The sequence below is a fragment of the Mycteria americana genome, chromosome 16 (genome assembly GCF_035582795.1).
Source record: "Mycteria americana isolate JAX WOST 10 ecotype Jacksonville Zoo and Gardens chromosome 16, USCA_MyAme_1.0, whole genome shotgun sequence".
NCBI lineage: Eukaryota > Metazoa > Chordata > Aves > Ciconiiformes > Ciconiidae > Mycteria > Mycteria americana.
In genome coordinates, this window is record NC_134380.1 from 6,400,190 (window position 1) to 6,417,211 (window position 17,022).

Below are 17,022 nucleotides of genomic sequence, written 5' to 3' on the forward strand. Positions count from 1 at the left end.
TTCATGCATGCTGTAAAGAGCCTGACTGCTATCTGAAGTGAGGACCTTCTCTAGAGCTGCACTGCAGCAGTGATGCAATAACTGAGCAAGGACAGAGAGAACACATTCTCCTTTGCTCAGATGAATATTAATGGAAATAGGATTTCACTGGGTACATAAGAGAGAGATTTCTGTAAGGGAATATCACTGACCTAATTAGAAATCACGTCTCCCATACTTTTTGCTCCCTTCCCCAGCTTGGTACATTCTTCCTACTGTATAACATGCCATATGCATCCCAGAGTCGCATACTGCGGCACCATTGACTGGCTTCCTGGCTCATAACTGTACAGGAGACCAAGATGCTATGTAAAGGAACACCACGTTGCATTTCTTTTTTATAGTTTGAATTAATACAGTTCTGTTCACTGTCCAAACACTGAAACTCTGACCTTGCAATGTTCTAAATAAGAACAAATAAAGACAGACTTGTATACTGGCAAGCAAGTTTTTGCATAGTATATTTAGGCTATTGTCAGAGTATGACAGGAGAACAATGGTATAAGCTGCTTTTAGAGAGTGGGTTTAGACAAAGCTTTTGCTGGTCAGAGTTTCCTGTTGCCCATTTGCAAGATGGAAAAAAACCCCATGTAACTGCAGCAGCAGAAGACATCTTTATCAGTTTTAGGTGGTAGCTGCCCATTTGCCACATCTAACCAGTGGTTTTGCTTGAAAGATGAAAATCAGGCAGGGGTGAGTTGACTTTGGTATTTGGCTAGTCATGCAGTTCCTGAATACAGATAGCTTTATGTACGGAGTTTGCTGTGGACTTGCAAAACAACTTGTGGGCATTGGTGCATTGCTCTTGATGCAGGAAAGTTGCATGGGGAGAAATAACCACCCAGGGAGAGAAGATGAAAAAGCTTTCTAGGAGCAACACAATCAGGTTGTAGCTGGGCTGATTCTTGCTCAGCTGCAGGGCTCCAAGTACTGCATCTCAGCATCGCTGCCTGTGCACCACTCTGTGCCTTGGAGATGAGCAGCACCCAAAGATGGCAGCAAATAAGAGGAGAGCAACAAAAACAAGACAGAAGGTGCCAATCACCACTAGCCCTCCAAGAGCCCAGTCACTTGTTACAATCAATCTCTTTAGGTCTTCCAGAACTGAGGATGCCTCTTGCACTGATGACATGCTGGCTTCCACCCTGCTGGAGGTAGACAAGAACAATATCAGATGTTGGTGTATCCTCTCTATGCTCTGAGCCAGTCCCAAAACCAGTAGAGGCATGCATGCTGTCTGTGCCTGCAGGCATCCCTCTTCCAAAAGGGGGAGTCACCCTTCACAGAAATGGGAACATAAACCAGAAAGAAAGATAGCGGAGGCCAGTTTCACAATCAGATCTACAGAGATGTGAAGAGGAAAGCTTCTGGCTTTACAAGATTTTGGCAGTTGATTTATTTTAATCATAGTTTATCAATATTTTTAATAATATAATATAGTGTCTCTCCCAGCATGTTCAGTATGAACTCTTCATCTCTGTCAACTGTATAGCCTATACATGAAAGACAAGTATTCAGTGGGAGAACTTGCTTGATACCATTGGAAAGATCTCTAAAAAGGAGTTGGGCACTTAAACTCTGAGAACACACTGGAGATTAAATGAACACTTATTTAAAAACAAACAAACAAAACCCTCTACCAACAATAAGCAAAGATCTTCATGTACAACTTGTTGCTCCCATAGAGCTTAGAATAGTCTAGTTATGTGAAAAAGGTCTCCTGTTAACAGAGTTTGCTTCAGTAATGCTTTTTGTTACTCTGGAAGCATAAGTTTTCTTTCCATGAAGTACTTAGGTCCAGCAATAATTTAAAGTGGGATCTCAGTGGGTTCTACACACTTGCTCTTTCACTGATACTTTGCATAATGACTTGGCTAGCAGCTTTCTAAAGAACATCCAGCATCTCTTTGCGAGCATCTTGTGGTTTTACTAAAGCTTCCTTGCTTCTCAAGGGAAAAGATGGATTATATCTCACACTTTGTCTCAAATGACTGTACAGACATAACACAAAAGGAAGAGATCTTTATTATTTTTGAAAATTTGTTTGACTTGCTGCCCGTTATGTCTGTATCCTTAATATTGTAAGGAAGAGGATTAGTGATGTAAAGCATGTTTCATCCCCAGCAAGTCACACTTGACTAGGAGCACAAGCTTACACTTCAGTTCACTGAAGTTTTTGTTTCTTTCTCAGCAGCCAAATATATTCAGTTCATGCTTTGTGTTCTGGAATGATGGCAGATTGCCATGCCCAGTCTCTAACCAACAGGCATACAGGACAAGAAAGCCATTCTGGATAGCTTCCTTTGCCTTTAAAAAGGAGGCAGCCTTAGATACTAGTTCTGTAGACCCAAAGGCAGAAACCCTGTGTGACTGTACACCCTATAAAGTTCCTGTCTCTTTTGCTAACTGCACTTAATCCCCTGAAACAGGAGAGCTGTATGTGATTTTACAAATACCTGAAGCCGTTGTGTTTGTAGTAGATGTTTCTTCTGGTACCTCCTCTGCACCTCCTGCAAGAGATCTTGGCCTGTGGTGAGGGACCCCCTTAGTGACCTGGAGACTTGTAGAGCTAGTGTGGAAGTTGCCTGTTTGTACAGCAGTAAATGATTAACAGCTGACTTTCCTGCAAAGGTGTGGCTAACCTAATCAAAGGCCTTGAGCCTAGTTAAAAAGACCTAGCTCAGCTGTCACTCAGACATTTCTTCCTCTCGATGGCTTTATCCACTCATGCACCTGTTCCAGTGCTTGTAAAGGCCCACTATGTTCTCTGACTGGGGAAGGCTGTGGGTTGTGGTGGAGAGAAGAGGGCTTTGTTTCCTGGATCTGTATTGTAAGCTCCATTAGGAGACTGCCATATCTAAAATGAGATTGTGAACATGACTGCCCTCCAGTCCAAACTTCATTGTGACAGTTTAGGTAGATAAACTCATTACAGAGCCTTGTACTGCTGCTAGGTGCAATAAAACTGACTTCCTGTTGCTTTCCTAACTGAAGAAGACCAGAGGGATGGTGCTGGAGAGAGGTGGGAGGGGAGAAGTGTGGTGTGTGAGACTGCATGCGTGTAAAAGGGAACTTGTTTTTCACAAGCTAAGCAAATCACTTTGAAACCAGAGGGATGATGTTACAGAATAGAAGCTATTCCATTAAGTCGTCAGTAGAACTTCAGCCGCTTCTGCTGGAGTGGCTGGCCTCACTGTCTCTTTTAGGCTCCTCAGGGAAAGAAACTATTTCAACACTTGCATCATCAGGACTGAAGTAACTGTATTCACTTGCAGTTCCTTCTAGGCTCACTCAGGCTTTCACAACATGTACAGAAGTTGCTGTGTTGGAAGCAGTCTCACCTTAGTCTGTGCTCTTCTGAATCTCCCTCTGCTTTTTGAAAGAGAGAGGATCCATCCTCACTAGTGCTCAGGGTGTTCCAGGTCCCTTTATGGGGGTCATGATTGAAGCCAACAACACAAAAGCTTGTGTGAGTGGTGAGCAGGGACCCAAGACTGGCACGTTTCTAGTCAAGAGAAACTGAAGAGCTGTGGTAAGCTGGGGATTTGCTGGGCATCTTTCAGGCCAACCTGATCCGTTGCATGCAGGAAGGCAGCAGACCCCACCCAGCCCAGGCAAGCAATTGGCATATCTAAATACCAAGTATAGGAATAGTTCAGCTGAGTACAATGGCACAAAATTGTACAAAGCAGAACATTAGGCCTGTGAGGTCCAGGTAAGTATGTAGAAATTGGTCCAGGGATCCCTCCTCTATGTGGTGGCTGCTCCTCTGCTCCAGAAAGCCAATTGAATTCTTTAGACAATTGCTTCATTTTCTCTCCTTCTCTTTTTTTAACAGTGCTGTGTTTATTCTCTGCTTCTAATTCAGGAACTTACAGTGGCAGAGATAAGACAGGAGCCATTTCTCTTGTTCCCCTGCCTGGTATCTGTCAGTGGTTTAACTTGTAACACCACTGGGAAACATGTATTTGTAGCTTTTCCTGTTGAGATAAGGCCTGGCAGCTTGTTCCTAGTGACAGCAACCTGTCAGTCGTTGGTATGTTTCCAGCCCGCTGAGCTTCCTCCTGACTGTTAGCACAGACTGGTTCCATGCTGCTGAAACATTTCTCAATGGGATTCTGTTAATTCCTGTAGCTGGCACTGTCTAGCACAGGCTAGGAAAGAAAATAAGCTCTGTTCTTTCACAGGTCTCGTGACTTAACTTAGATACAGAAACGTCTGTTGAGTCTGTCCCCTGCAAAAGAGGTTCTGAGACTTCCTATGTCGCCTTGATTGTCACTTGTTTGTAAGAGAAATGAGCAAAGACATATCTGACAGAGAGGTTAGTATGACACATCTCTGAATGTTGATTAGAGTAAATTGATGCCTCGCTTGAGCTTATCCTACCCTAACATATTGGTTGGGAATGAAAGCTTTGGGACAGCATAATAAAGGCCAGTGCTTTGTTAGTCTTAGTGTAACTGTGCATGCAGTAGCTCATACCAGTGCAGTCTTCTGTTGGCAGTTGTCAAGTTGGGGCTCAAATATTTACTTTCTAAGGAACATCCTCATCTTCTGCTGGAAAGTTTTTCTTTTTGTTAATTTAAAAGTAACATTGGTAGTTTGAGGAAATTTTTTTTTCTTAATTATTAAGAAAATTAATATTCTCTGTGTCGACTATTCTCTGTGTCGCTGGTTGCAGATATATTCCAATGTGCAGCAGTACAAAAATGCAAAATACCTAAATCTAGTTTCTTTGCAAAAATTAAAGTGCATTAAATACATGAGAAGCTACTGATGTAATGTGCTTTTTACTAATTTGGGTGCAGGCATCAGAGAAAAGAGGTTTCTTTACAAAGTTTTCATTTTTTTTGTCCTTTCTGAAGTGTAAAAATATTTAAAAGCCCACTGTTACAAACTTGACGATTCTTTTCTCTCTAGCTAGATGTTGGCTCTGGTATATACATGTGTAATCCCTTTGACTCCTCTACACTTAGCAGTTGGAATACAAGGGTAGAAGATGACTTATCTATACGCATGCAACTTTTTATACCTTCTCATAAAGGTAGTTGGTTTCACATTTGGGGCTGAAAGACCAGTGGCTTACAGTGTTACGTGCAGTATGATGGTCTTCTGCTTGGCTGTCCCAGTTATGAAAGTCGTGGCCTGCGCCATAGCCTTGTACTTTCATAAATCCCTGTCTGAAGTTCACTGAAGTGTAAACCAAACGTACACAGTGGCTGCAGCATGGAAAAGGGATTTATTTGCACTTGTTAACTTAAGCCGTACAGCCCATTCTTGGCTCTGCTTTGTCACAATGCCCGCTGTCAGCTGCTGCATGTATACCCTGAAGTGACAGTTACCATACTGTATGTCAGTCCTCTGAAATGCCTTTGTGTATGCTAATAATCATACCTTAGGCATAACGTTTGTGTCCACTAAAATAAACTGCACACAGTGCAGGGAGTCGGGCATACAGGTCCCTCAAGTAAGGATAGAGATTTGTTCATCTCCTGTAACTCCCATGCTCTGTAAGGACCATTTACCTGCAATAAGTAGGAGAGTAGAACCACACGGGGGGGTGGGGGGGAGCACGTTTAGCAGCAGCATTATCAAATTAAGCTGTAGCATTGGTGAATTTTTCCCTTCTGCCTTCATCTTTCTGTTTACAAAGGGTATTGCACATGGTCTGATTTTTCTCTTTGGCACTTTCACATCATTGTATCACCGATGAAATAAAGCAGGGAGCATTTGTTACCAGCTGTACAGGAGACATCTCAGCTAAACGTGTCTGTAGTAGGTGGCTTTTAAGAGAGCAGGTTTGGGCTTGATCCAAGACGTACTGGGCATGTGGACCTCCCAGTGATGTCAGTGGGTTCTGCTAGTGCCCAGCATCATCCTTCTGGATTAACCACTTGTGAAGAGAGTGGGTGCTGCCTAGCATGTGGCAGCATATGTGTTCTCTGGTTTGGTCTGTGGCTCCATGCTCACAAAGGGAATCCTTGGCTGGCCCAGCTGCAGGGCTGTCATTGGGAAAGGGTGTCTGTTTTCTCAGCAGCATGTGTCCATGCACCCCCACCCCACCCCAGAAGAGGGAGACAGTGATGGTAAAGTAGCGTTACCTTTCTGGTCACGCCACGGAGCCCAGCAGTGGTTGTCACAGAAAGAAGGAATTCCATTCTGTGATTTCTGGTCCTCTGAGTCATATTAATATTGTTATTGCCATTTTCAGTGAGCTAGTGTAGAAAGTCATTCCCATAGGACTGAATCGTGATGTCCATGCATGTCCTTGATAGTAGGTTGTATCACCTCTTGTTGCATTTCATGAATGGGCAATTGGGCGGACTTGGATCTTCCTACGTCTGTGGTCAGGACGTCCATCGCAGCTACAGCAGCTATAGCAGCAGCAACTGCAGGCAATGATCATGAGCAGCAGAACAGTAACTGGGAAGAGCAAAGGATATTGCTTCATGATGTAGGAGCAATCACTGGAGAGTAACCCTATGTCTCCTACAAGTTGCTTGGTGAGCAGCTGAATGAACAAAGCCTGGTTTCTTGCTGATTCCCCCCCCCCCATATCCCCACCTCCCTCCTCCTAAGTTCCTGCTCGCTTGTATTAGTTATCCGTTTAATGTGGACAATCATTACGGGATATTTCATGATCTTAAGAGCTATGTACCAAACCGTGTGGGGGCATATCTTTACCTGCCTAATGGGCTGATGTTTTGGAGATGACACGCAGCAACTAAGTAGAGCTGTGTGCCTGGAAAGGATGGAGATCCAACTCTCCCCATAGTTGTGTCAGAAGCAATTTGAGAGAAGTTGGTTAGTCAAACTGGGAGTTGCATTTCTGAAGAGTGCATGCAGTGTACCCTTTAATGAGGATAGATATTTATGCCTGGGTTGGCTTTATTCTTTCTTCTGTATTTAGCTTGAGAAAATAGATACTTCAAACACAGGGTTTTGTTTCGCAAAGCAGTAGGCTAACTTATTGTTATTCTACACTAGACATAATGGTTGGTGTTGTGAGGGATACGTTCGTTTATCTGGGACAGAAAAGGATGACATGTTTAATCCTGCAAAACGCATAAGAGTGTGTGAACATCCACGTGTGTGTGCACATGTTCGTTAAAAGTCTGGAGCTGGGCTACCAGGTTACCGGACTTGTGGGGAACCAGGTGTACGTATGAAAAAAATAAAGCAGCAGCTGTCTTTCTGAATTCCAGCCCAGGGAGGAGTGTCCAGGCTGGATACACACCCTTCCTTTTGGCTGGGAGCAAAAGGTAGGTGCGAAAAGGAAATGCCTCCGCCTCTTTGAGGGGGAGGGCCTGCCTGCCTGCCTTCCTGCATGTTTTCCCATTGTCTAAACAAACTTCATCCCACTTGATCAAGCAGCTCTTTGTTATTCCTTCCATGCCATCCCCACACAGAGCAGCAGGAGGGATCTTGCCATTACCCGAGGAGAATAAATAGGCTCATCTGAAGCATACTGGCTTCCACTGAACTAAGCACAGGAGTGACACTCAGAGTCTCAGACTTCAAGTGTCTTCTGCGGCAGTGAGATGCCCTAACACCATTTGTCGTGAACTATCTCCTCTGCATCAAAACATTGCAGCAGCTCTGGGTTGGTTAAAATACTGCTGTTTAAACTAATGCTTAAATCTGAGAGCTTTCGGGAAAGCTATACTGTTGCCTATCGTGCTCTGCATGCACATAGAGATACACACTGACTATTAAAAAATTACCTAGAAATTAAACTGGGCCTCAGAGCACAGCCTGGAAAACAACAGCCAGCAACACCAACCCGCCAACAAAGACTATGGAGCAAGCTGCCCCCTTAGAAGAGAAGAGACATTCTGACACCCCTTTGCCTCCACCGATAAACTCACCAATAAACAGAAGAACCACACAAAAGGACACAATCTCCACTGGGTCAGCCTTGGGCAGTTTCTGGAGCTTAAGGAGAAACTTCTCACCAATGGTTTGCATTTCCTTCAGAAAACCTTCAGAAGACATTCTGGCTCAACCTCTCCAGGCTTTATGCTGTAGAAGAACCAAATAGAGAATAAACCTTTTCACTGACTAATGCTAGGAAGCTGCCAGCCTTCTTATAAAGCTGGTGATCACAAGGAAAACAAGTTTATCTGGTCTCAGTCCTTGTTCCCAGTAGCTAAGGTGGAGGACTATTAATTGTCTACGTGTTCTGGTGCTGTTTTAGTTTCAAAATCTGGCTTTGAGGGTGCTTTTGTCAGCTGCACTGTTGAGCAAACGTGAAACGGTGTTTCTTCTAAAAGGACACTTATTTCAGCAGGCATAGAGTTAGAACTGGACAGTGTCTGCCCTTGGCTTTCACCCAATGAAAGTAATTATTTTTCTTCCAGTTGTGCTAACTTGTCCTTCCAGAAAGAAATGCAGTTCTAACTCGACTTGAATTCCAAATGCTGAACTCCAGTGGAACATAGTTTTCAGTTGTTTTTGCTGAGTAACACAAAGTAGACCCCTTTGAAGACTTACTGCACTTTCAGCTACAGAAAGCCCCTCCAAAAACTAAGGCGCTTACTTCAACGCTTCACTACAATACATTAATAATGTTTTATCAACCAGTTTTACTGAGTGGTGATATTAAGAGCTAAAGTCTGTTTTCACTGCGAACAGCTAGATGCTTTTCAAGTTCTTACAGATGACTGCAAGTTTTATATGGTAAGCTAAATGCAGGTTTTTTTTCTTCTAAGCCACAGTCTGTTCTAATGGAGCAATATATGAATTGAACAGTGGATGTCCACTCATCACTGCTGGTGGTAAGCAAAGCAAAAGCCCCTGGATCTCTCAGGGAGATACCTCCCTTTGTGGAGGTAATCCCTCCTGCCTTGCTCAGTAATCTTACACCTTCTTTATTCTCAGAAAGAATGATCGCCGGGAACTATTGTTACTGAAAATATTATTAGTTTAGTCAAAGTTAGGTGCCTCAGTGTTGCCACCAATTTTTGCTGTTCTTTTTCCCTGTGAGCAAAATTTTGGAAGGCATTGCAACAAACAAGCTTGCATAAGAGCTACGGAAGTTCAAATTTTGCTTCAGTCAGTAACTGGAATAAGATATTGTTGAGAAATATCCATAGTTTCACCTAAAACAAGTGTTTGGACAGGTCAACACTTGGATGGATTATAACATGTCATTGTTATATCAGAATGTACTAGCTTGCGTGTGTTGTAATAGTCAACACTGGTTTATGGGACTTGAACATTGCAATTTAATATCCTAGTCTTGGTGATAACACAAAGCCAAGTGACCAAGACAGTACTTCCAGAATAAGCCAGCTCATTCATTACTGCACATCTGGTTTGGTTACTCAAACAAATGGATGCTTGGAGTTCAGTTTTTCTAAACACACTGAGGACGGAGAGACCTTGGCTGCTTCTTTGCATGCTGGGCTTAAATACTACAGTGCCAAGTTAAATTACATTTTGTATGTTTATGCAATTCAAAAAGGGTTTTCTTTGTTCTTTTAAATCCAAGCTAAGGAATAAAAATCAGAACCAGCTGGCTTCCTAGGGATGAGTGTGGATAGAAAATCTACATCTGCAGAAAGATCTCTGTGCAACTTAGCAGGGAGGCATAGCTGTGGCCTTTTGACCTGAAAAGGTCACTTTTGAGACTAGGGTTAAATAGTTCTTTCTGGATGATTGCTGTACCCCAAGTGAGCTGCTCCAGAAATGGCTGCTTTATCCTTTGCACAGTGCTGTGGGATTCTGTGTCAGCAGTTTCCAGTTTTCTTTGCATTCCAAGAGATGGTGGTGCCGGCAGAGGTGAAGTGATTTGTGTTTTTTGCTCTTGGCTCTAGAAGAAAAATTTTTTTAAAAAGATAAGTATTTCTGGCTCTAACATTCTGAAAATGTTTTTTCCCTTTGGGGGTGTTTCTGCCTGCCCAGAAGCTCTCCTAGTAAGGAATCTGCTGTAACCTTTCGTACCATGCTTTGGCTGCACCAGAAGGAGCAAGTATAAGAGCCAGGCTTCTGAAGTTTGGGTATACAGTGTAAAATTACTGATTAGGATTATAGAACTCCACGTGGATTAGCAAAGTGCATAGCCTAAAATGATAAGAGCTTGTCGTCTCACTAATGGACATTCCTCTGCCCCAAGGTACCTGATCCGGAGCTAAGTGAAGGAGTTTTTATTCTAAAACTTGCAAGGAATGTTGCTTGTTTACCTTGGTTTGCACTTCTTCAGGGACAAAGTTTGATGTTGGTGGTGCAGTCTCCAACCTACCCATGAGGAAGCAAATGTTTTTCTGCTTGACTGCACTTCTGACTGCAGACTGGTTCCAAGGGCTCTTGCTGCTTTGGGATTTCTGCTTGTGGAGCATAGCAAAAGGGTGAAGAATAAATCACTTCTTAAAAAAAAAAGTAAAACTCCCCCAAGAAGCTAGTTATATTCATGGACTTTTGTATCTTCCATTCTACTTGTGATGTACAGTCTTTGGTCAGGACTAGTTTTGATTGTGATCTTTTTCCAATTGATCTCCGCAGAACCAAGATCTTCCCTAGAGAATAGCATAAGGGTAAGGCTTGTGCTGTGTGACTTAAACAAGTTGTCTTATGCATTTGCCTTATCTTCCTCATGTACAGCACAACAGTGATGACATTACTTAAAAATTTCAGAGTGGAAAGAATTAATAAGAATTAATTCTTTTTTTTTATTACACTGTGTTCAAGTAAGCTCCCAGTCACCAACAGTAGTAAAGGCCAGGTGATGCAGGATATTTGGTTGAAGCAGTAACTGTAATGATTACTATTAAAACAGGCAAGTCTTGAGAGATTTGAAACTTAAGGTTGTAGGTCTTAACTGACAGCTTACTTTCTAAGACTGGAGTGTTGTTCTAGAGCCTAGAACAGTCACCCAAGTTGGTACCTCACAGATTCTGTGGGGTTTGGAGCAAACATAATTGTCTGCCAGTGTTTTTCTCAACTGGGAATTTCTCCTTGCTCATTGTCCTTCCTCAAAACTGCATCCGCTGAGGATGGGAACCCTCCAGAGCAGAGGAGACATGGCCATTAGGGCAGCAAAGCTGATGGAACTGGTTACGGAAGAAATGCTGAATGACCACAGTGCAATGTAGTCTTCATAACGCATTGTCAGACTAATGTCATAAACTTTTGCTCCATAGCTGTAGCTAGAGATCATATGAAGTGAAAATAGGGTGAAGAAAGGCAAGATGAGAAACTCGCATAGAAAAGAAAGTGAACACGATGCTGATGTCTTATGACAGGCAGGTTGGAAGTTCCTGCTGGGGTGGCAGCCTGAAATTCATAGTTTCATCTGTTTCCTCTTCTGGCTGTTGTTTAAAAAATAACTCATCTATCCAGTATTGCCAGTGGGACTAGATCATCACATCTTTCTGCCCTCCTCTATGTTAGAAGGCCTGGCAGGGGAGGGAATAAAACAAGTATTTTAATTTGGGTTGGTTTGTTTTTGAGAAAAAAAGGCCGAATCTGCCATGTGCCATGAGTTGTTAGCCCTGGTTGAAAAGAGAGAGCACAGTAATAATGCAGGGGAATGCCTAACATCTGCAGGTGTGCTGCTCAGCTGCAAGGATTAGATGATCCTTTAAAACCAAACAAGCATGTCCTATGTTTAGGGCTTCTGTAGATTTAGATTCCCAGAAAGTGCTAATACTTATTTTTAATGCAGATTCATCTTGCTGTGCCCACTGAATAAAGCTGTAAAAATTGCCATAATAGCACTGAAATTATCTTTCTGAACTGTTTTAATGGACTTATGCCATACTGAAGCACTCAAAGAAGTTGGCTGCTCAGCCCTTTGGAGAATAAAGCCATTAAAAGGCCTCAATCTAGACATTCAAGAGAAAAGCCTTGGTCAGGGTTTCTTTCAGCCCCCAGGGTTTCTGGCTGTGTGTGACAGCTTCCAGGCTTCAAGCAAGAAAAAGAGCTTTGGGATGACTGTGTAAAGTGGGGTCCCACATCCCTCTGTCTGCCTTAAACTAGTCAAGTTGCTGTAAGTATTTTGGAATTGATGTAAATTGATCTGGGTTTTTTGGTCTGTCTTTGGTTTGGAAAGCTGTATCCTATCTGTCTGTCTACACAGGTGCATGAAAAGTTGAACTGTAGGGAGTGGGTGAGCTTAAATTTACTGCTGAGGAATGAGACACTTGTTTAGTCATAACCCTGGTAGCATTTGAGCAGCCTATTTCAGTGCAAAGAACATGAATTTGAGTTTGTGGTTTAGCCCCAGGACTGGAAGTTAGTAAATGCAGGCAGTCTTCCTGGCCTGCCAGTGATGCTTACTGGTTGTGTGACTTTGGATAAGTCATCCCATCCCTCTGTTGGTGACTTCATCTCTGCAAAGCAGCAGAACATGTAACCACCATCAGAGGTTTGTTTGCTAATTGTTGTGTGTCAAAGTATCTAACATGCTCTGAAATCTTTACATAGAAAGACAGTAAGTCCCTGGTTTTGTTGCAGTTACAAAATGAAATGGCCTTTGCTTGCTAACTGCTTGTTACACTTCAGGCACTGAGCCCATTTAGGATGAAAGTAGATGAAAGCATGGCTTCTGCTCTTGGTTGCTCCTTACCCAGTCATGCTCCACATGGTTTATTTCTCTCGACATGACCTCCCGATCCATTGGTTTTACTGTGCTCCCTCTGAGAACCTTTGCTTGTGTGGACTTGTCGCTACAGTAATCTAAGAATGGAGACTATGCTTGAGGGGGAATCTGTTGGTGGTGCCCTGAAGCTGCCAATGCCTCTAGTCCTAATACAGCAAGTCCCAGTGAAGGTGAGTTTGATACCTCTGCTGTGCCCGCTGCCCTGATCAGCAGTGCTCCAGAGACCTTACAAAGTAGGACTTCCCTGATGTGCCCAAGCAAGCAGAATGCCAGGGCAACATTCTCATTGCAACGTTAACTTTTTCCCAAGACTGTGGCTGTGGAGAAGCAAATACTTTGTGTTGTTCTTACTCAACAAGTCAAATAAGTTGGTTGAAATTGGACCAATACAGGGATGGCAAGCCTGTATGGATTGTGGTAGCTTATTTGGTGGGAAATCTTAGAAGGCAATCCCAGCCTCATGGAAGGAGAGTGCTGAGCAGCTGAAGGGGAGGGGATGCTTTTAATTCTGGTCTAAAAGTTTAAAATAAACTCTGATGTATTTGGCTACTTTCTTAAGAACATGAAGGCTTGGCCAGTTTCTAAGCCTACCAGCTTTGTTCTTGGTTCCTGAAACGTGCTTCTGATTTCATATGGATAAGGTCTGCAATGCTTCCTGTCCTAAAACAGTGCTGGGCTGCGAGGTGTTGTTACAGTTTAGATGCATTTTGGCAGAACACGTAATAATTCCTGTACATTCCTGTTTATTGTTCTAAGTTTGTAGTGTACTTCTGAGATGAAAAGGGCTATAGAAATGTAGTTGTATTATCAGTTCATGGTTTTCCCTCATCATTGTTAATGCAATGTTTGCTGCCATTACTGTAGTTAACCAGCCATGTGAATGTTAACTATAGTTCACAGACAAGCCCTTTTTTTCTAAAACAGGAGTGAACGGAGCCAGACAGACCTATAATTCATTCCCAAGCAGATGAAAATAGCTTCCAGTATCAAGAGAATTCAGCTTTTTAACAGCACACACCCAAACTGGTAAATTGCAGCTCAATGCATGGGAGAAAAGCTTTGACTTTGCCAGCTGGTCTGGAAAAGAAAGCCACGCATTCTTCCGTATTATAAAGCTGCCCTGACTGGGTAGCCATTTGGCTGGAATACCCTGTCATCTCCACCACCCACTATTTGGAGATTGGTTTTGAGGCAGCACCATAAATGTTCCTTCCCTCCCCTACAACCTAATATTAGATTAATATAAAAAGGCACTGAATTCCCTGCAATAGCAGTTTGAGAAGCTGAGGTACCCAGTGGGGCTTTTTGCTGAGAGTCTTTACACCTCTGGTAGAACACGCTGGTTTTCTCCAGCCCATCCCACAAACAAGTCCACAAAACCCCATGAGATAATTCCTCACAACTAGTCCCATTTTTAAGAAGTGGAGAAACCAAAGCACAGAGCCATCCAGTGAAAGGAAAAGGTCAATTTTAAAAATAAACCTGTAGCTCTTCTACAAGAGAACTTTTTTTAGGGTTGCTGATGCTTGAATCTAGCCTGAAAGTCTATTCTAATATTAGCAAAATAACCATTTCCCAGGAAGCGGACAGAGAGGTAGCTGTGAAAGCCTTGTAAACAGTTATTTCACAAACACCCTGGGATCTATCAGTAGCTTGGTGTTTGAGGTAAGGTAGCTGCAGCCCACTCAGAGTGCTGGAAACACCTTCTCCATCTTTTCAGCCACCTCTGTGTCCTGTCCTTGACTGGTCTTAGACCTGCAGGTCTCAGAAATGACATGCCTTTTTGAGTTTTTTGAAATATGCTGGTCTAATCCTAGTAAAGATGTCACTTGGCTGTAGGAACTCAAAACTGAAGGCTACAACAGCTGCTTCCTCAGACGAAGCTGTTTTGAACTGTATCAGCTGTGGTTGCACAGGGTAGTGGTGAGAGCCTGCATGGAGGCAAGGGGTGGGTGCTGCTCTCCTCACCCAGCTCTCTTACAGTCTCTTATAGTCCCTGCGTCCAGTGTGCAGCTCTGCTCACAGGCCCACTGCAAGCTGTACGGGTCAGGGGGTTGTCTTACAGAAAGGATCTGCTCTATCAAACTTGGTTTATTTTGTACCTCCATTCCCATAACCGCTTTTGCATTGCAGTCAGGCTAAGAGGCCCGTGCACTCTGACAGCTGTAACACAAGCCATGTCCTTCTTCTTTTATCCAGACATGTGTTTCATATTGCTTATCCCCCCCCGCATATGTACAACACTGCTGTGGCTGGACAAGCCCCCAGCCAAACCCATTAAGATTTTCTTTTGGCGAGAAAAACTTGGCGTGTTTCGCTAACTCCCTCCCTCCCCTGCCCTTCTTCCCTCGCTCCTCCCGCCTTCCTTCCCCCCCCCTAAACTTTGTTTTTCCTGTACTTTATTTAAGAAACCATCTTAACTGCAACAAACAACTTAGAGACCCTTCATTAGCAGGGTGGAAACTTCCCTCCATCCCCTTTGAACCTAGGGCTAGACTGGAGGTGTGTATGTCTTAACTACTAGATCTTGTCACACAGCCAGTTCCAATTCAGCATTTGCACAACATGAAGGTCAGAAAGACCTGCCCTCCCTTCCATGTTAATGGAAACAGAGAGAAGTGGAAATACCTGATCCTTAACATTCCTCCCTACAGGCATGTGTAGGATTGGGAAGACACCTTTCTGTAAAAATTGGCATTCTGCCTCACTCCCTACCTGTTTGTAAACAGCTGACTGCCCGTGCACCTCCTGGAAGAGGCAAGGAGTCCCAGCTCAGTGCTAGGAGCTGCAAGAGCTTCCGAGTAATCAGCTTCAGATGGCAGAAAATGAGGGCTTATATGGTCAGTCTCCTTGCCAGCACCCTTCCCACACCCAGCAGCAAATGGAGATGGGAGTACAGGTTGTGGGACATCTCTCTATGTAAAACCAAGGCTTACAATGGGTAATTTAATGTATTTGGGGGATCCTTTTCGTCTTCCTTCCCTTCTCACTGCATTCAGACCTGACGGTCTTGTTACTGTAAGCCATAGACCATGTATGTGTATGTATGTGTTCTCTCAGAGCAGTGGTTTCTCATGCTGTTTTGAATAGTAAACCAGCATCTGTGCCTGATAGGCTAGTTGATTTTTTTTTTTTAAATGCTCTTGTTAGAAGCTGTGTAAAATCTTTCCATTTATTTCTATTGGACACAGATGCTTAACTTGCACAGTATGCTAGTTCCCTGACCAAGGTTTGTTTTCAAGCTGTTTGCTTCAGGATTTTGGGGATAAAACTTAGCTCCAGCTGGGAGGGGCTCTGGAGAAATGCTGTGGCTGGGACCCACTTGATTTCTCATGTCCTTGCCTGTGCCGGCAGCTACTCGCTAATGGCACATACGCTACTTGTACAGAAGAGCAGACCAGCTCTCTTGTCCACACTAAGTGGACACGCTAATATATCAAGTCATGACTGTGGAAAATGCCCTGTGCTAGACCTGCTTATCAGCTAAGGTCACATTCCGTAACAGCAAAATGAGCAGACAGCCTTTCTAATCAGCGAAGAAGTTGCTTACCCCTGCTCCGACTGTCGAAGCAATGCAAGACTGCAGGCTGGATCCTTTTGTTAGCAGTACGGCTGCAGCGCAGCTTTCTGCAGTCCTGTTAAAAGCTTTTCTCTCGCCACCGTTGCTCCTGAGTGTCCCTTGCGAACAAATTCAGGCTAGCAAGCTCTGCTCAATGGCTGATTCTGCAGTTCACCATACAGAGAGCTACAAAAGCTCCAGCTACTTGCTAACTAGCTGAATGTTAAGGTGCTACGGTTGACCGAACACCAGCAATAGCTCAGCCTTACCCCAGCTGCGCCAGGAACTCTTCTCCTCTTGTTTTTCTTTCTGTCTTCTTAAACTTTCAAGTCATCTCTCCCCTCATCCTGGCTTGCGTCTCGCTCCTCGCTCGGATCCTCTCTGCTCTGCTGCTGACAGCCAGCTGTTGTCTCTGCCTTTTTTTTTGTTATTGGTTGTCCTGGAGATACGAAGTTTCGTGTTACATGTGTGCCAGGGAGGGAGTGCGGGCGGCGGGGAGCCACCGCAGGCTGAGCCAGCCGCTGGTGCAAGCTCCGCCGAGCGCCCGAGTGCCAGCACTTGTTGCTCGCTTCCTCTCTGCATCTCCTCCTAGCAAGGTCTTTTCTGTTTTTCCTTTTAATTACAGCTTTTTCTGGAGTGGGACTTGAATTGATTCTCTCCTTGCGATAGTTTGGGTGTGTGTTAAAGCAATTAACTTTTCTTTATGCTGCCCACTTTCCTTCCGATTCCCCAGGGAAGGAGCTTTTCTCTTGTGTTCTTTGAAGGGGCTGAGCAAGAAATCGCAAGGACAGTGCAGCACGGTCTGCCACTGACAGGGGAGCGG

At 43.8% G+C, this 17,022-nt stretch overlaps 2 protein-coding genes across 7 annotated transcripts in view; one reads left to right on the forward strand and one right to left on the reverse strand.

The window, feature by feature from the left end:
* The window catches only part of RECQL5 (RecQ like helicase 5), a 40,031-nt gene that overhangs the window by 10,204 nt on the left and 12,805 nt on the right, over nt 1-17,022 (forward strand). The window lies entirely within an intron of this gene.
* Nucleotides 1,025-16,782, reverse strand: SMIM5 (small integral membrane protein 5). Of its 2 annotated transcripts, XR_012778120.1 has the most exons (4): nt 16,469-16,782; nt 7,908-8,061; nt 6,141-6,462; nt 1,025-1,187 (listed from the first exon to the last, which is right to left on the reverse strand). XR_012778120.1 is itself a non-coding variant. In XM_075518852.1 (3 exons), the coding sequence occupies exons 2-3, from the start codon at nt 8,032-8,034 to the stop codon at nt 6,341-6,343; spliced, it is 249 nt and encodes an 82-aa protein (XP_075374967.1). In that variant the 5' UTR covers nt 8,035-8,061; nt 16,469-16,782; the 3' UTR covers nt 5,791-6,340. The 2 variants fall into 2 exon arrangements, 1 of the variants encoding a protein (XP_075374967.1); XM_075518852.1 differs by lacking the exon at nt 1,025-1,187 and having other exon boundaries at nt 5,791-6,462.